The sequence below is a fragment of the Pseudophryne corroboree genome, chromosome 4 (genome assembly GCF_028390025.1).
Source record: "Pseudophryne corroboree isolate aPseCor3 chromosome 4, aPseCor3.hap2, whole genome shotgun sequence".
NCBI classification, from domain to species: Eukaryota; Metazoa; Chordata; class Amphibia; order Anura; family Myobatrachidae; genus Pseudophryne; species Pseudophryne corroboree.
In genome coordinates this window covers 273,265,369-273,287,268 of record NC_086447.1, presented here as the reverse complement: position 1 = coordinate 273,287,268, position 21,900 = coordinate 273,265,369, and the positions used below count along the sequence as shown (strand labels likewise).

At 43.8% G+C, this 21,900-nt stretch overlaps 1 protein-coding gene across 1 annotated transcript; it reads right to left on the bottom strand.

The window, feature by feature from the left end:
* Window positions 1–679: 679 nt before the first annotated feature.
* LOC134910893 (uncharacterized) lies at window positions 680–5,018 on the bottom strand. The gene is made up of 5 exons (XM_063919281.1): window positions 5,006–5,018; window positions 4,548–4,636; window positions 4,217–4,238; window positions 2,296–2,925; window positions 680–863 (listed from the first exon to the last, which is right to left on the bottom strand). Exons 1-5 carry the CDS (start codon window positions 5,016–5,018, stop codon window positions 757–759), a joined length of 861 nt encoding a protein of 286 aa, XP_063775351.1. The 3' UTR covers window positions 680–756.
* Between the last annotated feature and the right edge of the window lie 16,882 nt (window positions 5,019–21,900).

Sequence of the window (21,900 nt, the reverse complement as noted above, 5' to 3'; positions counted from 1 at the left end):
TTTCGTTCGCACAGCCTATTAGTAAAGTTGCGTTAATGTAGTAAATTTGCGAACATCCGCCCCCAACGTATTTTAGCACATTCGCACGCATTATTACACAAAGTGGGCGTACGGCAAATGACATCGCAACAATGCGAAATCCTCGCAGCAATGCGAACCCATCGCATAAACACATACTTCTTCGTACAAATACTAAGTTGTAGTATATTTACACATTTTTCAGTTAAAGTGATCACTTTTGCTGAAAAACGCACCACAATTTGTTTTTATACTATTAAGTGGACTAACACCTTCCAAATCAAAGTCCACAAGCCCTCCTCAATAACAAATCCAATTAGTGAATTAATTGAAATGGTCATGATCAATTAAGTATTTGTTGAAATCCCAGAAAAACACTTTGTAGCCATAAAATAACCTCCTTTTATTTACATGTTTAATATAAATATAGATGTTTGCAATGTGCTTGGTCTAATGTGTTTTTAGAATTTATTAAAGTAGAGTTTTTGTATGTGAATGAAGGTGTATGCATGTTTAAAAAGCCAATAACATGTTTTAGTTGTTGATTTAAAATAACTTACGTTAGATGTTTGAAATGTTTAAGGTAAGAAATGTTTGTTCTGCAATCTGCTGTTCCTTTATTGCATGACTAAATAATAAAGAGCCGCTGAAGTTTTTAAATTTATTAGTTTATTTTTTTTTAAAAGTGGAATACTGATATTATCATTTTTTATAATATTTTTAATTATAATCATAAAATTAACAAAATTTTTGCATGGCGTCCAAAAGCCCCACCAAGGCCTGGAGATGGCGCCTCATACTGCAAACTATATCCTGCAAGGATGTTGGATCTCCAACGGCAACATCTGTAATTAAGAGATAACAAACATTACTAACTTACTCACATTGCTTATTAGCCTAGCAAGGCACAAAGCACACTTTAATGCATGCAGGTCCAAACTGCATTCCTCCTGCTTGTGTGAAACTACATATACCAGCAGTCGTTGACTCAGTTTTGGTGCCAGGGAATGAAAAACCTGTGTAAGGGCATGCTGGGATGTGTAGTTTTTCTACAGTTGCAGTTGCGCAGTTTGGACAGGCCTGCTTAATGGCAAAGTTGATACATCATGACTGTTTTAGGGTTCAATCATTAGCCTTAAAAAAAGCCAGCATGCTCAGTTTTTTTGTGCGACTTATTCCAATTGTAAAGAGCATGGCCTACATTTGCTCCTATGTGATTTCATTGTAAGATGTAGCGTTGGCCATAGCAAACAAGGCTAAATAAATTTAATAACTTGTAGAAGTTGTTCCCCAATAGTCAAGATTAATTGTATTGTTTGTTCTGGGCAACATCCCATGTTAAAGTTATGGTGGTAATTCCAAGTTGATTGCAGCTTTAAAAATTTAAGTAGTTGCTCCAAACCATTTGCACTGCAGGGGAGGCAGATATAACATGTGCAGAGAGAGTTAGATTTGGGTGGGATGTGTTCAATCTTCTATCTAATTAGCACATTAAAAATAAAGCAGCCAGTATTTACCCTGCACAGAATCAAAATTACCCAATCACATCTAACTCTCTCTGCACATGTTATATCTGCCTCCCCTGCAGTGCACATGGTTTGGCCCAACTGCTAAAATTTGTCCGGCATGCAAACATCTTGGATTTTAACCCCTATGTTCCATCTTCAACACTGTTACACCATGTTGCCATTCATTCACATCCTTTATTTGTGGCATTATTTAAAAGGGGTTTGGTCCTGCCTCCTCACACTGCATATCAATATCTTCCGAAGGCCACCATATCATAGCATTCCCACACTCCCTGAAAGCTGCCCTTACTAAATAAGTGCAAACAGGGTTTATTTGAATGTTTTTTCATTTTGTGAATGTAACTTTCCCACCACAAATCAGTGTGTCATTAGTCTACATAACAAAGTGAAGCATGTGTTTTGTAAGTTAAAATTTTCTGACTACACAGGCCCAAGTGTAAATCGACAACAACATACTAAACTCCACTCAGGTCTAACTGTTGGCCTTCAAAACTAACACATATAAACCCTGTTGTCCTGCCAACCCTGGCTACCTAATGAGTGTCAACCTAGAGTGGACACACAAAATATTGCACACATACACACTGTACATATAATGACACTCACAAATATGTAAAGGCAACATGTACACCATGATGAAAATATCCAAATTTTGTCCTGGGGACAAGAATTCAAACAGTACAACCCTGCATGTTTTGGCATTGTAAGTGTAAGTGGGTAATCATTTCGACACCAAAACAAAACTTACTTTCCACGGCAACATCCTGACTCCCGGAATGTTCGTCAGGGGCTTCCTGTGCCCATTCACTGGGTGGTGAGCTTGGCATGATCGGTGAAGCCGGCTGAGGGATGGTGAAAGGAGGAGGGATTGGGGAAGGAGGAGGGATTGGGGAAGGAGGATGGATTGGGGAAGGAGGAGGGATTGGGGAAGGAGGAGGGATTGGGGAAGGAGGCTGGATTGGAGCAACAATTTCAGAGGGGGGGTCTGATTGCGAGGGCGAGGGGGGTGGAGAGAAATGTAAGGCAATAGAGGGTGAGGGGGGTTCAGATGGGGATGACGAAGATGAAGGAGAAGGGGTATGGGAAGGAGGAGAAGGGGTCCCAGAAAGAGATGGAGAGGTGTGGTGAGAAGGGGAATGGAAAGTGGAGTGGGCCAGGGAAGATGAGGGGGCCTTGGAAGATGAGGTGGACTGGGAAGATGATGGGGACTGGGAAGCTGAGGGGGACTGTGAAGGGGAGGGGGAGTGAGAAGGGGAGGGGGACTGTGAAGGGGAGGGGGAGTGAGAAGGGGAGGGGGAATGAGAAGGGGAGGGGGAGTGAGAAGGGGAGGGTGAGTGGGAAGGGGAAGGGGGTGGGGAGTTGTGCCGTTGTTGTTGTCCTAGAATGTTAATATTGTAAACATTGTTAAATTATGCAAAATTACATAGTATTCATTTGTTCATATCAATGTTCTGTTACATATTTTTTTTTTAATATATTTTATTTTGAAACTCAAACATGTTAAGATCCTCTTCATGTTGGCCACAGCAAATAAAATGTTTCCAAACGTGAACTTTGAAGCTCATTCCTTAATCTAGTCCATTGAGTCATAGTGATTGGTCTAGGCACCATCACCAGATTAGTATTCAAGGCACCTTATTATATAGCCAGCACTGATCCAGTATTTTGGACCAGTTTCCAGGCTGCTTCTTATTTCTTGAAAACATGCACTTGTTTCGTGTCACTTTACTACAGTCAGTACTGTTTTCCCTAACCACACACACTGTCCTAATTTCCAAAAAAATACACTGAAGGATGCAATTAGCCTACCACTTACTGTAAAATCTTGGTAATTCCAAGGGGATTACAGCAGGAATTTATTTAGCATTTGGCCAAAAGCATGTGCTCTGCAGGGGTTGCATATATAACATGTGCAGAGAGAGTTAGATTTGGGTGTGTTTAGAAATTATGGGCATGGAAAATCCAGCCTGTTTTATTTTAACACTGCAAATTTAAAAAATGCTTTAACACACACCACCACAATCTTACACACTCTGCACATGTTACATATGCTTCCCCTGCAGTGCACATGGTTTTGCACAATGGTTTTCAACAATGCGTCGGAAACAAAGAAAAACAAGCAAACATTAGCACATTTTAAGCTAAAAATCGTATGTAATGTAACTTACTTCGTGTATGGAGAGCACGGATTTGCTGGCGGATCTCCGCCAACAGATCTGGAGTCCGCCTGCGGAGATCACTCCAGCGCCTCTCCAGCTGGATGATTGTCCGCCTGCTGCGGACGCGAGTCCGCAGCAGGCGGCGGACCTCCGCGTAGGCCTCGCGCTTCACCCGATTGGGGATGAAGCGCCCAACGCGGCCTACGCGGCGGTCCATCACCGCCACCAGCACGCGGAGCTCCCGCCTGGAGAACGGTGCTGCACGCATCATGGCAATGGCGTTTTCCTTATTTGGGCATATATTTATAGTGTCTGGTAGCATGTGATTGGCCAAAAATATGTCATTTCTAATAACTTTATTGATCTTTGCAATGCTGTGAAGAGCAGAGTGTTATTTTGCACGAGCGGAAATTCGCATTAGCAGAAGCGAAAATGTTTGTTAGAAACAATTAGATAAAACACACAGAGACAGACTTTACTGAAAATTACTAAACATATCTGTGTACTCACCACAGGTCGTGTGATCATTCAGCTGGACAGTCACAAAGTGTCAAACATTGAGTATCATTTGTTTGTGTGTTTGTTTACATAATCAGGATTTGAGGATATAAAATAAATAAGGACACTATTTATTAACATTACAGTATTTAAATTATTACATAAACATTGTCAGCTTAACGTGTTTTTGTTTTTTATGTTTAAAAAGAAAAAACCATTCAAACACAACAACAGCATTCCCCAATCACTTTACAAGAACATACTAAATGCAATCATGTTTAAAAATACATAAGCATACTGGGTTGTATTATTTGTGCAAATATAAATGGGAAAAACACTATACCTGAAATGTTCTGCTACGATTCTTGCCCTCACTTGGCTCCCCCTCCGTGTCACACTCCCCCCACCGAAGCGTGGCACAACCCCTGGCTCCTCATCAGGCAATTCCTCTGCCTGAGGAAGCTCAACACTACTCCTTACCGCGATATTATGGAGTATTGCGCACAGGACCACTATTTTACTTGCCATCTCCGGCGAATACATGATGTCGCCACCCGTGCGGTGGAGCACACGAAAGCGCCCTTTCAGGACACCAATTGTGCGCTCCACCAGCTGCCTAGTGGCAGTAAGCGCGGAGTTAAATGCCATCTGTGGTCCTGGCCTGGGATTACGGTAAGGAGTCATGAGCCAGGGGGTGCAAGGATATCCACGGTCTCCTGTTGGAATAAGAGCCACATTTTAGATCTCAAATTTCATATATTGTTGTTACTTTTTAACTAAAAAATTTGAGCAACAACTCACCCAATAACCACATGTCTGGTCGTTGACTTGATCTTAATCTCTGCCATATCCCTGATTGTCTAATGACATACGCATCATGGGAACTTCCTGTAAACTTTGCGTTCAGGGAAAGGATCTGGAGGGATGGCCCACAAACAACCATTACATTCAGAGAATGAAACAGTTTCCTGTTTCTATAAATTTCTTCATTATGTCTTGGTGGCTGAATAGCAACATGTGTGCCATCCACAACCCCAATAACATGTGGGAAGCGACTACCACCTTCCGCAAATTGCCGCTTCACCACATCTAGGGCACCAACATCCAAAGGCATAGCAATAAATTGCTTAACACGCTTGATGAAAGCCTGGCAGACACGTCGCAGGACCTTACTGAACTGGCCCTGCGACATGCCAACCAGGTCTCCAACAACATGCTGGAATGATCCTGTGGCCAAAAAATGTAACACTGCAAGGAATTGTGTCAATGGTGGTATTGCTGTAGGATACCGAATTTCAGACTCCAGATCACTCTCTATTATGGAGAGAGTGTCTAGGATTAGATGTGGTGGCAGCCGGTATCTACGCACCACCACATCATCTGGCATCCCAAAAAGTATGACACGGGTTCTGAAAATTGGTGGCCTAGCACGCCTCCGTTGCCTTGGTTGATGAGGAGCCGGCTGTGGTTGTGGGGCTGGCGGTTGGGGTGGGAGTGCTGGCGTGGGTTGGGGAGGTAGGGCTTCTGCCGCAATATGTATTGACATCACACACTTTTTGGAGAGAATGTTAAGAAATGTCAATTAAAAAAAAAACAAAGTTTTCCAAAATTTTACACAATAACTGTTTTTACAATTGTGGTGTCAACTTACTGCAGGAGCGTACATTTTTTCTGTGTTGAATTCATGTCAAAAATGCAAAAATAAAAAGCAAATAAAACTAAATTTAATATTTGGATATAAAAAACATATATTAATGCAAAAAATCTTTTGAAAAAAAAAAAAAAATAAGAAATTTAGTACCTAGTCCAGGAAAGACAAACACTACTTTGCAGATCAATCCTGGAAACCCCAAACACTTTGTTTAGCAAACTTTACACAAAAAATTATTAAAAATAAAAAAAAAAAACAAGCACCAACACAGGCCAACGACACTTACCTGCTCCTAAAGAAATAAAGTCTTGTTTTTGTGGACCACACCCAAAAATAAAGACAAAATTGGTTTTTCTCACCAAAAAAACAAAACCTACAAGAGAACACAAATGACAGTCAAAAACAGCATACAGACACTTCCAACAAACAAACTCCAACACAGGCCAACGACACTTACCTGCTCCTAAAGAAATAAAGTCTTGTTTTTGTGGACCACACCCAAAAATAAAGACAAAATTGGTTTTTCTCACCAAAAAGTAGATTCCTAGAAGAGAACACTAATGACAGTCAAAACAAAGAAGCACGGGAATATTTTCACAAATGGACTTGCAAAATATATATGTGTTATAAAAATTAAAACATTAAAATGTATTACAAAAACTTGCAAACACAAAAATTTTTTACAAAAAACAGAATACTCACAAACGAAAATACACACAAAAAATGACTGCCTATATTCAAAACGCAAAGAAAAGGACAAAGGTATGCTTGACAATTACTCACTCTGCCAATTCCACTATCACCTTCCCGCACAAGCCAACAACTCAAACGCCAAACTACCAACACTTACAGCATGCACAGTAGGCCCTTAAATAAGCAGTGCAATCATTCAACAGAATAACAGTGTACACCTGTGTGAATTAACGAGTCGCACGTAGGTATATAAGCGCACACACCTCGGCGTACACACGTCATCACAAACATGGCTTCTCGTGAGCAAATCGCAGCAGAGATAGACCGCATTGCAGAGCAGCAGATGGCATTGCAGAAACAACGGATAGAGTGTCAAAGGCGCTTGTTAGAATACGCCTCTGCGGAGGTTAATGCAGGACCTAGTACTCTGCAAATTTCTGCTTCTGAACCTCAAGAATTGAGTGTGGATACCCTGCCACACACACATAGTGAGCAAACTGAGGGAGAATTGACTTTAGCCACACAAACACAGCAGACAGAAGCTGCTAGTGAGGAGGAAGATGGAGATGACCAACCTGAAGAAACCTCACAGGCTACCTCCAGACGGAAAAAAAGACAGCCTGCATTCACTAAGAGGGAGTTGCGTGTCTTGGTCACGCAGGCCATGTCCAAAATACATAGGGGCCCCAAAAACATGGGGGCTGCTTCCAAAGAACGCATCTGGAGAGACATCACAAAATCTGTGAATGAAGTTGGCTCTGTCGTCAGAACATCACAGGAAGTGAGACGACGGTAAGTGCATCTTGACAATCCTTTTTCTGTGCTAAGTTGCCTAAAAAATGTAGTTACATGTCATGTTATGTCTAGCAAACACAAGCAGAACATGTGTGCTAGATATTTACTTTGAACAATAAGAAGACTCAACTTTTTCCCTCTTTCACAATATTTATGTAGGTGGGCCGACTTCAAATCCCGCCTGAAGGCAAAGAGGGCTGCGGAGTGGAATGCCTCAAGGGCAACAGGGGGGGGGACCACCTGTCGCTGTGGAGTATACTGACTTGGAGGAGATGGCGATGGCCTGTGTGAGTTCTGAGGAGGGCCAAGGGGTGTCTCATATGGACACGGACCTGCCTGAGATTGTGACGGGACATGACTTGGAAGGTAAGTTTACACATGTATTTGTCTGAAATTTGAACTGTATTAATAATCTTAAACTAATTTTGACTCCAACTTTTCCCCCACACATTCTTCTATTTGCTTGCCACAAAACACAGCACAGGGGGGTGAACAGTTTGAGTCACAGGCCGGTTATGTGGTTGAGGCTGAGGTGGAGGGACCTAGTGGGTCTGCCAGTGTGGGCCAACAAAACCCACCTATGCAGGTTCCTACTGGCCCCCCCACCCAACCCTCTGCTATCCCGGAGATCCTGCTTGAAATTGCTAGGTATGGTGAGAGCCTAAACACATTTCAAGACGGGGTCATCCGGGAGGTAAGCCAGATAACTGTCCGGCTCACTGAGATCCGAACCTGTGTTGAGCAAGGTGTTGCTCAACTCTGCCAAAGTCTGGCAGAGATCAGGCAGGCCCAAGAACAACTGGCCTCCTCAAACCAAAGCCTTGCAACTAACATCTTGCAAGGGCTCCAGGCCATCGCTGTCTCCCTTGCCCACAGTGGCAGAGAGCCAACCACATCGGCTCCCTCCCCTGCCCCTGCCCAGGAAGAACAGGACACTGGGCAGGCCCAACGAAGGTCACTCCGCAGACCAAGCAAAGAAGATCAGCCTCAGGCGGGGCCAAAAAGAAGAAAGTGATGTCTCTCCAGATGGGCAGCACCCATGTTTTTGTAGTTGCCTCTATGTTATTTTGGACTTGGCTTGTGTGGCCAGAATGGATCACTCCCTCTTAGTGAAATGTCTTTTTTTCTGTTTGGAGGAATTGTAGCCTGTGAGTTTCTTTTAAAAAACAACAGAGCCATCTTCCTCTCACTAGTGTGCTGTGTATTGTTGTGTTTGTGTGGTGGATACTAATTATTTCTCAGTTTGTGTCACATTTTTGTGTGGCAGGGTGTGAAATATGTTGAATTTATAAGATACTTTTGTCAGAAGCAGAAATTTGCAGAGTACTGAGTTCTGCAATATAATTTTTGTCAGTGCCATCTGCTTGGTGCTTGGTCTATCTCTGCCTGTGAGACTCATGTGGAGCCATGTTTAAATGTTGGATCATATTATTTCTGAAATAAAAAATATAATTTCAAAATGTGTGCAATTTCTTGAAGGTAATGCATTAGCAAAATCTTACTTACAAAAATATTATGTCAACATATAGACACTTGGTGACCAATCTGCTAATTCTCCTTCAAATTTTTAAAAAAAAAAAAAAAAAAGGTATGTTTTGCACCACACTTTAATGTCCATATTAATAAAACAGACACGACAACTTGATAAAATATCTTTGGACAACATGACATCATTGAAAACATTGACAGATGTTAAAAACCTATATTATTGTGACTTTGAAAAATAAATCAGTGTATGCGGCATTATGTGGGTGCTGGTTAATTGATCAGAATGTTGCAGAATTATCTAACTTTAAATAAAAATGTAACTTGTTTGTATTTAGTAGTCTAACACACATTCAAACATTTCTGCACAATGCTTACACACCAAGTTAAACACAAATAACAACCTTATTTAACAGTGTGTGAGATTAATATGTGAGTAGAATAAACATGTAATGTGTGTTCAGTCAATTGCTGGTTGGTAACTTTCATGGGCTCAGTAATTAACAAGTAATTGAACATCAGATGAATGTGCTCTCCAATTAACTGCTAATTACTGCATACACACTTGTACCAGTACTTCGCAAATGTAGAGTAACTGCAGACCTACTCTGCTGCTGCGTGAATGTTGCTACGGTTTCCTATGTTAGTTTTAACAGCGACAAAGTTTATGTGCGAAAAACACGCCCATTGCAAGTTGCATACTCCCACACAGTACGCCCACTTTCACGCCCATGTCGGAGCATTGCGAAGTCTCGCCTCCGCCACGCCCACGCCACTCCTTGTTTTCGTTTGGCAGTTACGGCTTTTTTTGTCCAAAGTAATTTTGCACAGTTGTCGTACGTATGTCTTCGCGCATGCGTAATCACGCATTTGCGCATGCGCAGATACTTACATTTCGGACATTTGCGATGCGATGACTCTTAGCGATCAACTCGGAATGAGGGCCCTGGTTTTGCCCAACTGCTAAAAAAATTCCTGCTGCGATCAACTTGGAATTACCCCCTATATGTGTTACAAAGCATACAGTATTATTTATTATGGTATAAAAAGTGTAATGACCAGCGTACCAAACAATCACAAACATCTTAGAAGTCCAGGCAGCTGCAAGTTAAAGTAAGCAGATTTAATATAAGCAATTAAAATGAATAGAAACATATTTGTTTCCAGCTCCACCTTACTTTCCTTTGGAAAGAGTAATGAGTACACATAAATATAGAGAACTGCATCTATGCACCTGATGCTCAATCCTTGACCTGACCTCAGCTATGACCTTCGATCTCAAAGTGTGATATTGATTGACTGTTGTGGTAAAGTAAGAGTCATATTATTTATCATTGTTTGTTTTATTCTCAATAATACATTTTAAAAGAAATACAAAAGAAAATGTTACTTAAGAATCAAACTATGGCCCTCATTCCGAGTCGTTCGCTCGGTATTTTTCATCGCATCGCAATGAAAATCTGCTTAGTACGCATGCGCAATATTCGCACTGCGACTGCGCCAAGTAATTTAACAATGAAGATAGTATTTTTACTCACGGCTTTTTCATCGCTCCGGCGATCGTAATGTGATTGACAGGAAATGGGTGTTACTGGGCGGAAACACAGCGTTTTATGGGCGTGTGGATGAAAACGCTACCGTTTCCGGAAAAAACGCAGGAGTGGCTGGAGAAACGGGGGAGTGTCTGAGCGAACGCTGGGTGTGTTTGTGACGTCAAACCAGGAACGACAAACACTGAACTGATCGCACAGGCAGAGTAAGGTTGAAGTTACTCAGAAACTGCAAAGTAGTTTGTAATCGCAATATTGCGAATACATCGGTCGCAATTTTAAGAAGCTAAGATACACTCCCAGTAGGCGTAGGCTTAGCGTGTGTAACTCTGCTAAATTCGCCTTGCGACCGATCAACTCGGAATGAGGGCCTATGTTCAATATGTTGTGTAAGAAACTATGAAAAAGTAATTTAATTACAAATAATTGATGTTTGTCCCCAATCCTTTATTTATACGAGTTAAATATAAACAGAAACACTAGAACCATTACTACAGAACATTGACAATTAGACATTAAAATAAAAGCAAAAAATTAGATTTTACTCACCGGTAAATCTATTTCTCGAACTCCGTAAGGACCATGGGGAATAGCGGCTCCGCAGGAGACTGGGCACAACTAAAGAAAGCTTTAGGTCACCTGGTGTGCACTGGCTCCTCCCACTATGACCCTCCTCCAAGCCTCAGTTAGGACACTGTGCCCGGACGAGCTGACATAATCAGGAAGGATTTTGAATCCCGGGTAAGACTCATACCAGCCACACCAATCACACCGTATAACTCGTGATACTATACCCAGTTAACAGTATGAATATAACTGAGCCTCTCAACAGATGGCTCAACAATAACCCTTTAGTTAGGCAATAACTATATACAAGTATTGCAGACAATCCGCACTTGGGATGGGCGCCCAGCATCCACTACGGACTACGAGAAATAGATTTACCGGTGAGTAAAATCTTATTTTCTCTGACGTCCTAGTGGATGCTGGGAACTCCGTAAGGACCATGGGGATTATACCAAAGCTCCCAAACGGGCGGGAGAGTGCGGATGACTCTGCAGCACCGAATGAGAACCCTCAGCCAGGGTATCAATTTTGTAGAATTTAGCAAACGTGTTTGCCCCTGATCAAGTTGCAGCTCGGCAAAGTTGGAAAGCCTAGACCCCTCGGGCAGCTGCCCAAGATGAGCCCACCTTCCTTGTGGAATGGGCTTTTACAGATTTTGGCTGCGGTAGTCCTGCCGCAGAATGCGCCAGCTGAATTGTGCTACAAATCCAGCGAGCAATAGTCTGCTTAGAAGCAGGAGCACCCAGTTTGTTGGGTGCATACAGGATAAACAGCGAGTCAGTTCTCCTGACTCTAGCCGTCCTGGAAACATAATTTTTTTAAGGCCCTGACTACGTCCAGTAACTTGGAATCCTCCAAGTCCCTAGTAGCCGCAGGCACTACAATAGGTTGGTTCAAGTGAAAAGCTGATACCACCTTAGGGAGAAACTGGGGACGAGTCCTCAATTCTGCCCTATCCATATGGAAAATCAGATAAGGACTTTTATATGACAAAGCCGCCAATTCTGATACACGCCTGGCCGAAGCCAAGGCCAATAACATGACCACTTTCCGCGTGAGATATTTTAGATCCACGGTTTTTAGTGGCTCACACCAATGTGATTTTAAGAAACTCAACACCACGTTGAGAACCCAAGGTGCCACTGGAGGCACAACCGGGGGCTGAATATGCAGCACTCCTTTTACAATGTCTGAACTTCAGGTACTGAAGCTAGTTCTTTCTGGAAGAAAATCGACAGAGCCGAGATCTGTATCTTAATGGAGCCTAATTTTAGGCCCATAGACACTCCTGCTTGTAGGAAATGCAGAAATCGACCTAGTTGAAATTCCTCTGTTGGGGCCTTTTTTGGCCTCACACCAAGCAACATATTTCCGCCATATGCGGTGATAATGTTTTGCAGTTACATCTTTCCTGGCTTGAATCAGCGTAGGAATGACTTCCTCCGGAATGCCCTTTTCCTTTAGGATCCGGCGTTCAACCGCCATGCCGTCAAAACGTAGCCGCGGTAAGTCTTGGAACAGACAGGGCCCCTGCTGCCGCAGGTCCTGTCTGAGCGGCAGAGGCCATGGGTCCTCTGATATAATTTCTTGAAGTTCTGGGTACCAAGCTCTTCTTGGCCAATCCGGAACCACGAGTATCGTTCTTACTCCTCGCCTTCCTATTATTCTCAGTACCTTTTGTATGAGAGGCAGAGGGGGGAACACATAAACCGACTGGTACACCCACGGTGTTACCAGAGCGTCCACAGCTATCGCCTGAGGGTCCCTTGACCTGGCGCAATATCTTTTATAGCTTTTTGTTGAGGCGGGACGCCATCATGTCCACCTGTGGCCTTTCCCAATGGTGTACAATCCTTTGGAAGACTTCTGGATGAAATCCCCACTCTCCCGGGTGGAGGTCGTGTCTGCTGAGAAGATCTGCTTCCCAGTCGTCCACTCCGGGAATGAACACTGCTGACAGTGCTAACACATGATTTTCCGCCCATCGGAGAATCCTTGTGGCTTCTGCCATCGCCATCCTGCTTCTTGTGCCGCCCCGTTGGTTTACATGGGCGACTGCCGTGATGTTGTCTGATTGGATCAGTACCGGCTGGTTTTGAAGCAGAGGCCTTGCCTGACTCAGGGCATTGTAAATGGCCCTCAGTTCCAGAATATTTATGTGTAGGGAAGTCACCTGACTTGACCAAAGTCCCTGGAAGTTTCTTCCCTGTGTGACTGCCCCCCAGCCTCAAAGGCTGGCATCCATGGTCACTAGGACCTAGTCCTGTATGCCGAACCTGCGGCCCTCTTGAAGATGGGCACTCTGCAGCCACCACAGTAGAGATACCCTGGTCCTTGAAGACAGGGTTATCAGCCGATGCATCTGAAGATGTGATCCGGACCACTTGTCCAACAGGTCCCACTGAAAAGTTCTTGCATGGAACCTGCCGAATGGGATTGCTTCGTAGGAAGCTACCATTTTTCCCAGGACTCGCGTGCAATGATGCACCGATACCTGTTTTGGCTTCAGGAGGTCTCTGACTAGAGATGACAGCTCCTTGGCTTTCTCCTCCGGGAGAAACACTTATTTCTGTTCTGTGTCCAGAACCATCCCCAGGAACAGTAGACGTGTCGTAGGAACCAGCTGTGACTTTGGACTGTTTAGAATCCAACCGTGCTGTTGTAGCACTTTCCAAAATAGTGCTACCCCAACTAGCAACTGCTCCTTGGACCTTGCCCTTATAAGGAGATTGTCCAAGTACGGGATAATTAAAACTCCCTTTTTTCGAAGGAGTATCATCATTTCGGCCATTACCTTGGTAAACACCCTCGTGCCATGTACAGTCCAAACGGCAGTGTCTGGACTTGGTAATGGTAATCCTGTACCACAAATCTGAGGTACTCCTGGCGAGGATGGTAAATGGGGACATGCAGGTAAGCATCCTTGATGTCCCGGGATCCCATGTAATCCCCCTCGTCCAGGCTTGCAATAACCGCCCTGAGCGATTCCATCTTGAACTTGAATTTTTTTATGTATGTGTTCAAGGATTTTAAATATAAAATGGGTCACACCGAACCATGCGGTTTTGGTACCCCAAACCGTGTGGAATAGTAACCCCGTCCTTGTTGAAGTAGGGGCACCTTGAGTATTACCTGCTGGGAATACAGCTTATTAATTGCCTCTAACGCAGCCTCCCTGCCTGAGGGAGTTGTCAGCAAGGCATATTTGAGAAAACGGCGGGGGGGGGGGGGGGGGAGACATCTCGAATTCCAGCTTGTACCCCTGAAATACTACTTGAATGAAACAGGGATCCACCTGTGAGCGAGCCCACTGATCGCTGAAATTTTTGAGACGGCCCCCCACCGTACCTGGCTACACCTGTGGAGCCCCCGCGTCATGCGGTGGACTCAGAGGAAGCGGGGGAAGAATTTTGATTCTGGGAACAGGCTGACTGGTGTAGCTTTTTCCCTCTTCCCATGTCTCTGTACAGAAAGGAAGCGCCTTTGACCCGCTTGCTTTTCTGAAGCCGAAAGGACTGTACCTGATAATACAGTGCTTTCTTAGTCTGTGAGGAAACCTGAGGTAAAAATATTTCTTCCCAGCTGTTGCTGTGGATACGAGGTCCCAGAGACCATCCCCAAATAATTCCTCACCCTTATAAGGCAGAATCTCTATGCGCCTTTTAAAGTCAGCATCACCTGTCCAGTGACAGGTCTCTAATACCCTCCTGACAGAATGGACATTACATTCATTTTGGATGCCAGCCGGCAAAATATCCCTCTGTGCATCCCTCATATATAAGACGACGTCTTTAATATGTTCTCATGTTTGACAGGGTCACCGACCACGCTGCAGCAGCACGATCTACAGGTCTCAGTCTAGTACCTGAGTGTGTAAATACAGACTTCAGGATAGCCTCCTGCTTTTTATCAACAGGTACCTTCAAAGTGGCCGTTCCTAAAACGGCAGTGCCACCTTTTTTGACAACCGTGTGAGCGCCTTATCCACCCTAGGGGATATCTCCCACCGTAACTTATCCTCAGGCGGGAAAGGGTACGCCATCAGTAACTTTTTAGAAATTACCAGTTTCTTATCGGGGGGAACCCACGCTTTTCACACACTTCATTCATTCATCTGATGGGGGAACAAAACACTGCCTGCTTTTTCTCCCCAACATAAAAACCCATTTTTAGAGGGTTAATGTCAGAATTGTGTAACACATTTTTTTTATTGCCGGGATCAAGTCACGGATGTTCCTAGTGGATTGTGTATATGTCTCAACCTTGTCGACACTGGAGTCAGACTCCGTGTCGACATCTGTGTCTGCCATCTGAGTGAGCGGGCGTTTTTGAGCCCCTGATGGCCTTTGAGACGCCTGGGCAGGCGCGGACTGAGAAGCCGGCTGTCCCACAGCTGTTACATCATCCACCCTTTTATGTAAGGAGTTGACACTGTCGGTTAATACCTTTCACCTAACCATCCACTTTGGTGTCGGCCCCACAGGGGGCGACATCACATTTATCGGCATCTGCTCCGTCACCATATAAGCCTCCTCATTAAACATGTCGACACAGCCGTACCGACACACCGCACACACACAGGGAATGCTCTGACTGAGGACAGGACCCCACAAAGCCCTTTGGGGAGACAGAGAGAGAGTATGCCAGCACACACCAGAGCGCTATATAATGTGGGGATTAACACTATAACTGAGTGAAATTTCCCCAATAGCTGCTTGTACATATAATATTGCGCCTAAATTTAGTGCCCCCCCTCTCTTTTTAACCCTTTGAGCCTGAAAACTACAGGGGAGAGCCTGGGGAGCTTTCTTCCAGCTGCACTGTGAAGAGAAAATGGCGCCAGTGTGTCTGAGGGAGATAGCTCCGCCCCTTTTTCGCGGACTTTTCTCTGGATTCTGGCAGGGGTATTTACCACATATATATAGCCTCTGGGGCTATATATTGTGGTATTTTTGCCAGCCAAGGTGTTTTTATTGCTGCTCAGGGCGCCCCCCCCCAAGCGCCCTGCACCCTCAGTGACCGGAGTGTGAAGTGTGTATGAGGAGCAATGGCGCACAGCTGCAGTGCTGTGCGCTACCTTGGTGAAGACTGATGTCTTCTGCCGCCGATTTTCCGGACCTCTTCTTGCTTCTGGCTCTGTAAGGGGGACGGCGGCGCGGCTCCGGGACCGAACACCAAGGCTGGGCCTGCGGTCGATCCCTCTGGAGCTAATGGTGTCCAGTAGCCTAAGAAGCCCAAGCTGGCTGCAAGCAGGCAGGTTCGCTTCTTCTCCCCTTAGTCCCTCGCTGCAGTGAGCCTGTTGCCAGCAGGTCTCACTGAAAATAAAAAACCTAATTCTATACTTTCTTTCTAGAAGCTCAGGAGAGCCCCCCTAGTGTGCATCCAACCTCGGCCGGGCACAAAATCTAACTGAGGCTTGGAGGAGGGTCATAGTGGGAGGAGCCAGTGCACACCAGGTGACCTAAAGCTTTCTTTAGTTGTGCCCAGTCTCCTGCGGAGCCGCTATTCCCCATGGTCCTTACGGAGTTCCCAGCATCCACTAGGACGTCAGAGAAACACATACATTTATCAAAATTATTTTTACGAAAATAATGAGAATAAGGGTCTTTTCACACCCTTTTTACATAATTCTAGTATCACCTGAATGTATTAAAAGGAATTTGGAGCAGTTTTCGTGAAAAACTGCTCCATGCTCTTTAATTTTAATGTTTTAAGTAAGCTGATCACGAACAAAAAAACAAAACAAAAAACACTTACCTGCCCCAGTGGTCTGGTGATTGGGGAGCGCTCTCCTCCGGTCAGTTGGTTGCCGGGCTCCTCCTGTGACCCTGGTCAGCTGTGTTGTAAACCAGCATCTTATATATTGTAAAGTGACAACACAGCTGACCAGGGTCACAGATCAGGAGCCGGGCAACCAGCTGACCGGGGAGAAGAGCTCATCAATCACCGGGTAAGTGTAAGTAGAGTGACAAGGAGGGGTGGGGCGGTAGCCTAGCCGGTTGCGGCACATGCACAATACAATTTCAGATGAAAAATACCCTGAGAATTCCGGTAAGCAGATTCGCGGGGACAGAGATTTCTTGCAAGCTCTGTCCCAGCATGAGATAATTGATACACCCCTGCAATGTACTCAATTGTTGCATTGCTTATTGGGGTGAATTTATCACATCACATCCGCATCTGAGATGCAGATTGTGAGAATTATGCCCCAATGAGAGGACTACAATCTGAGAACATATGACCAGGTCTCTAGGAGAAATAGGGGGGTATCCAATTAAAGGTGAAACAACATTGAGTTTTTCGCACTTTTTTCCGATGTTTCACGTTGGCAAATTGGATATCCCCCATCGTGAACAAGTTATAAGGTGGAGGAAAGTGACTTCAAACCACAAACAGGCAATTGTGGCTTTTTTGTTGTTGTTACCAATTAAAGAAAAATACAAAAAGGGGTATGGGGGCAGTAAGGGGGGGGGGGGTTGACGTGGACTTCATCTTCTGAACTGTATAGTAACAGAAATACAATACTTTTATAAATTGAAATGGCCAGGACTTGAGAATTAGATTGTAAATAACCTGCTATAATGACTTTGTTGAATGAATAGTAGGTGTCCCAAGTCTGGCCCTTGAGAAGGCGGTAACTGTATTTCATAGATACAATGTACCAAATTCTGTTAATAGCTACTGTACATTAACAGCTTGTTGCACTTTTTTTTTTTTTTAACAGACTTTGGCTATTTTCAACTTGGCTGCAAAGCAAATACGTCGAGTTAGTCGGTCCATAGGCAACGTCCAAAAGACTACCAAATCTTGGGTGGCTCTCCCAGATGTCTTGAATAGTGGGCAAGGGGACCAGAGGAACATCATTGTGGTCTCAACCCATGCTTCACAATACAGGTCATTGGGGCATTGTACACAGATGGGTGGGACGAGGATGCAGTGGTGCAATTACCGGCTCCAACAGCAATTATCAGTCTGCCAGGCATGAAAAGTCTTCCAGCATGCCCGACAGATGCGATCATTTGTGTTTGGATATCTCACCAACTGACAAACAGAACAGCTATCTGACCTCTGTATGGCAAGGATATTATATGTTTTCAGTGGGGCAGATTAAAGTAGCCGTGGGTTTTACTGTGCAGCTCTAGCACCCAGGTTAAGTTGGGGCAGTCACCTAGGGCCTCCCCACACACTGGGGGGGAGGCACATAAATAGCTATCTCCTCAGCATCAGGGCACTGTGTGAACTGGGGCCATTATGATGTGTTAATCATTTTGGGCGAACTTCAAATGTTATCACACTGATCGCCACTAGAGTGCACCCAAACAGAGATATTCAATTGTAGCTCCGTTTTGGCGCAAAAGGTGCCGGAGTTTGCATTTTAGCTCGCACCCCCTGGGGGTGGCGAGCTGAAATGCACAAAAAGTGACCCGTTTGGGCACCCAAATGGCACTTTTCACGATCGCACCCAGTACTTTGGTTGAGTTTAGCTGCTTTACACATTGAGAAACAAAAAAACAATTGAATTGCGCCACATGTTCTCCCGCCATTTTAGAGGGGAGAGCGAGCGCGCTAAACAATTGAATACTTCCCTTATAGTGCTGGTAGTATTTATTTTACACATTGTATTTTTTTATAATTTCACCAGCATATTTTACTGACAATTTTATTGGTAAGGGCCCCCACAAGTTAGTTGCTCTTTGCACCCCCCCCCCCTCAAAACCTTAATCCATTTCTGTGAGGGAACCATGTACCAACTGGCATAATTTCTGTATTATTTTCTATTATGGGCATGCAGCTTGAGGATTGTAGATTGTCATCTTCCTATATCCAAAAAGTCCTTGGACATTTTAAAAGTTTTTTTGTAGGATGGGTTTTAGCGGAAATAATCTTACTATATAAAAGGGATATGGCTCAAACACTTGCAGGGGTATTTAAGAACATTTCAAACTTTTAATAGTTTTCATTTTATTAGTACTTTAATATCAGGACTGGCGTAAGGTCTCTCTGTGCCCTAAACAATGGTGAACTGATTCCAGTAGCAGCTGAAAGGTTTCTGTGGGGTAGGAGAGAGAAGGGATGTTGGGGACAGTATCAAAAGGTCTGCATGGTTCACATTTGCATGAACATACTTTCACTGACCCAGTTCCACCTCTTTAGTTGTAAGAGTCAGCGAGTCCAAAATACATATAGTTCTGCTCAGCCACATTTTCATGCGATCATTTTTAAAACATGCGCACTGTAAATTCACGCTAGACAACAGGGACACCTTCAGCACAGCACCAGCCCCATTGTTCATACTGAACACTAGATGGACCATGAAGTTATATAGTCCATCCACTGTTCTATACACTGACTGTAGTTCTTGTAAATGTGGCTTGCCAGAAGTTGCAACATGCCAACCACCACAGGTCCAGGAAGTGTGCTGGTGGCCATCTTGTTTGGAGTGTTTTGTGAGTAAAAGACACATTCTGCAGCACTCCAACGTACTGTTGTGCATTCTGCACACTCAAATCTACAGTTCCATTAATCTACATGATGTGTATGTCTCCCCAGAATCCTTCACAGACATCCTTCTTTTTATGCTACCTAATGGTAGCACCTGCCCTGACTACAGTAATACTGTACTTCTCTTTGTTAAGTTGTTGTACGTGTAGAGCTTCAAAATCTTGTGTTATATGTAAAAGCACAACATGATATTGTGTCACCTTTTTTCTCTATACCATACACAGTAAGGGACTATAAAAAAAAAAGTGTAATTTATTCTTTAACTTATACAAAATCTGTAGTCCAAATACATATCTAAGAACAAGACTAGAGAAAGCCCTGTCACAAGCACCAAGTGCAGGCCTCCAAGCACGTGTGAAACTACAAGTTCCAGTATGCTCTGCCATCCATGTGACGCTCCACAGAATATTAAGCAGAGATACATTATTTGCTGACAATGTTTGAGACAAATATTTGCCAAATGCCAACAGAAAAGTCATTCTGTATACACCACCCAAAGTCTTTAAATCTGTAAGGCTAAATAAACGTATTTACAGAGCAATTTTAAAGGTCAATTAAGGTAATCCAAATGCTTATAATATAATCCAGTTACTGTACATAATCTTTAAACACTGTGCACTGATCACCTTTGCACATGACCAAATGGATAAATGAACTGAGAAGAAATGACAGACAGGAAGCACTGTAAAGGGGGGTACACACGGAGCGATAATCTAAGCAATCTGACTAGATTGCTTAGATTTTCAGCAAGATCGCACCGTGTGTAGCCCTGATAGCGATGCGCAGCCCCGCGCATCGCTATCGCTGGTGCTAGATTGGCCTGCCATGCAGGCCAATCTAGCAGGTCGCTCACTTCACACGCTGGGTGAAGTGAGCGGCCCCCCCGTCTCCCCCTGCACGCTCAGTACAGATCGCGCTGTGCTGAGCGGCGGGAGAGATGTGTGCTGAGCGGTTCGCTCAGCACACATCTCTCCTGCATCGGCCCGTCTATATGGGCCTTTACTGTTTGGGGAAAAACAAACCTAAAAAACTAGTATTATAAATTAGAACTTGCCATTGTCTAGAAGAAACATATTAATGTCCTAGGGGGGGAATTACATTGTAGCCCATTGTTTTTGTGCGAAAACACATTATTATTATTATCATCATCCTTTATTTATATGGCGACACATGGGATCCGCAGCGCCCAATTACAGAGTACACAAATAAGCAAAACATGAAGACAGTGACTTACAGCTCAATACAATATAGGACAAGTACAGGGTATATAAACATAGCTGCGTCAGTAAACAGCACTGAAATAAGTATCAGGGCGGCAGAAAACCAAAGCATTTGGTGCCATCAAAGGGAGTATTGAAAAGAAGATAAGTTAAGTACATGGATCCAGGATAAGTACCCAGATCCATATGTTTTCACAGCCATGAAAACAGGTCAGTTATTGTGGGGGGTTTTCACCTGCTTCTGGGCAGATATAAAAAAAAAAAAAAAAAAAAAAAAAAAAAAAAAAACCCTGACAGTGACGGCTTTCGGGGCTAATTGGATAGAACCCAGTGGATCAATTATCGAAGGTAATTTATCACGGCTAATTGAACTTCCTATTAAACTCACTGGTGTTTTATTTACACTAAAAACAAATAGAAGTTGAAACCCCCCCTAGAAAAGGAGAATTTACAGCAATCGTTTTGTTGCAATCCAGTGTTTTTATTTGCCTTCAGGAGGTCAGTGCAGTCACTCCACTGACCTCAATGTATTTAACATGCATCGAGTGCATTGCATGGAGCAATAAATGTTTGTAAAACTGCAATGCATTAGTGCGGCACACTAATTGGGGGTCCATGTGCTAAAAGTTATAAACAAACAGACACCCCAGAAACCTCATGTTGACCTTTTTCTGTGTCGACTATTTTTATGTTAACCTTTTACCTCATTTCATACAAATAATACAGCAGGGATTCCATTTTATATATACAGTATCTGTTCTAAATTAAAAACATCCTCTTGTTGAGGCAAATAACTGTTTTTTGTTTCCCCAGCCCAGTCAGCACCCCCCTAATGCTTATGTGGCTCCAATCTCATGCCCTTTCTTAAACGTTGCAAGTTCATTGCCTCTGCAGTGCCCAGTGATCTGATAAGAGTGTGGATCTAGGTTGACAGTCAGTCACTAGGTCGACCACTATTGGACAACATGCACTAGGTCAACACAGGAAAAAATGTCGACATGGACTGAAGTTCAACATGAAAAATGTCAACACAGGTAAACATCAACATGAGTTTTTTTGTTTTTTTTTTACTTTTTTTGGAGTCGTTTATCCATAAAATCAGTGGGAAATCCAATTAGTGCACCACATCGCTCGCCATGCTTCGGGCAAGGTGCCTCGCTGGTCTCGGCCCAGGTTACTATTGTTGTCCACAAGGATCGTAAAGTATTGGAAAAAAAAAAAAAGTACCCACAA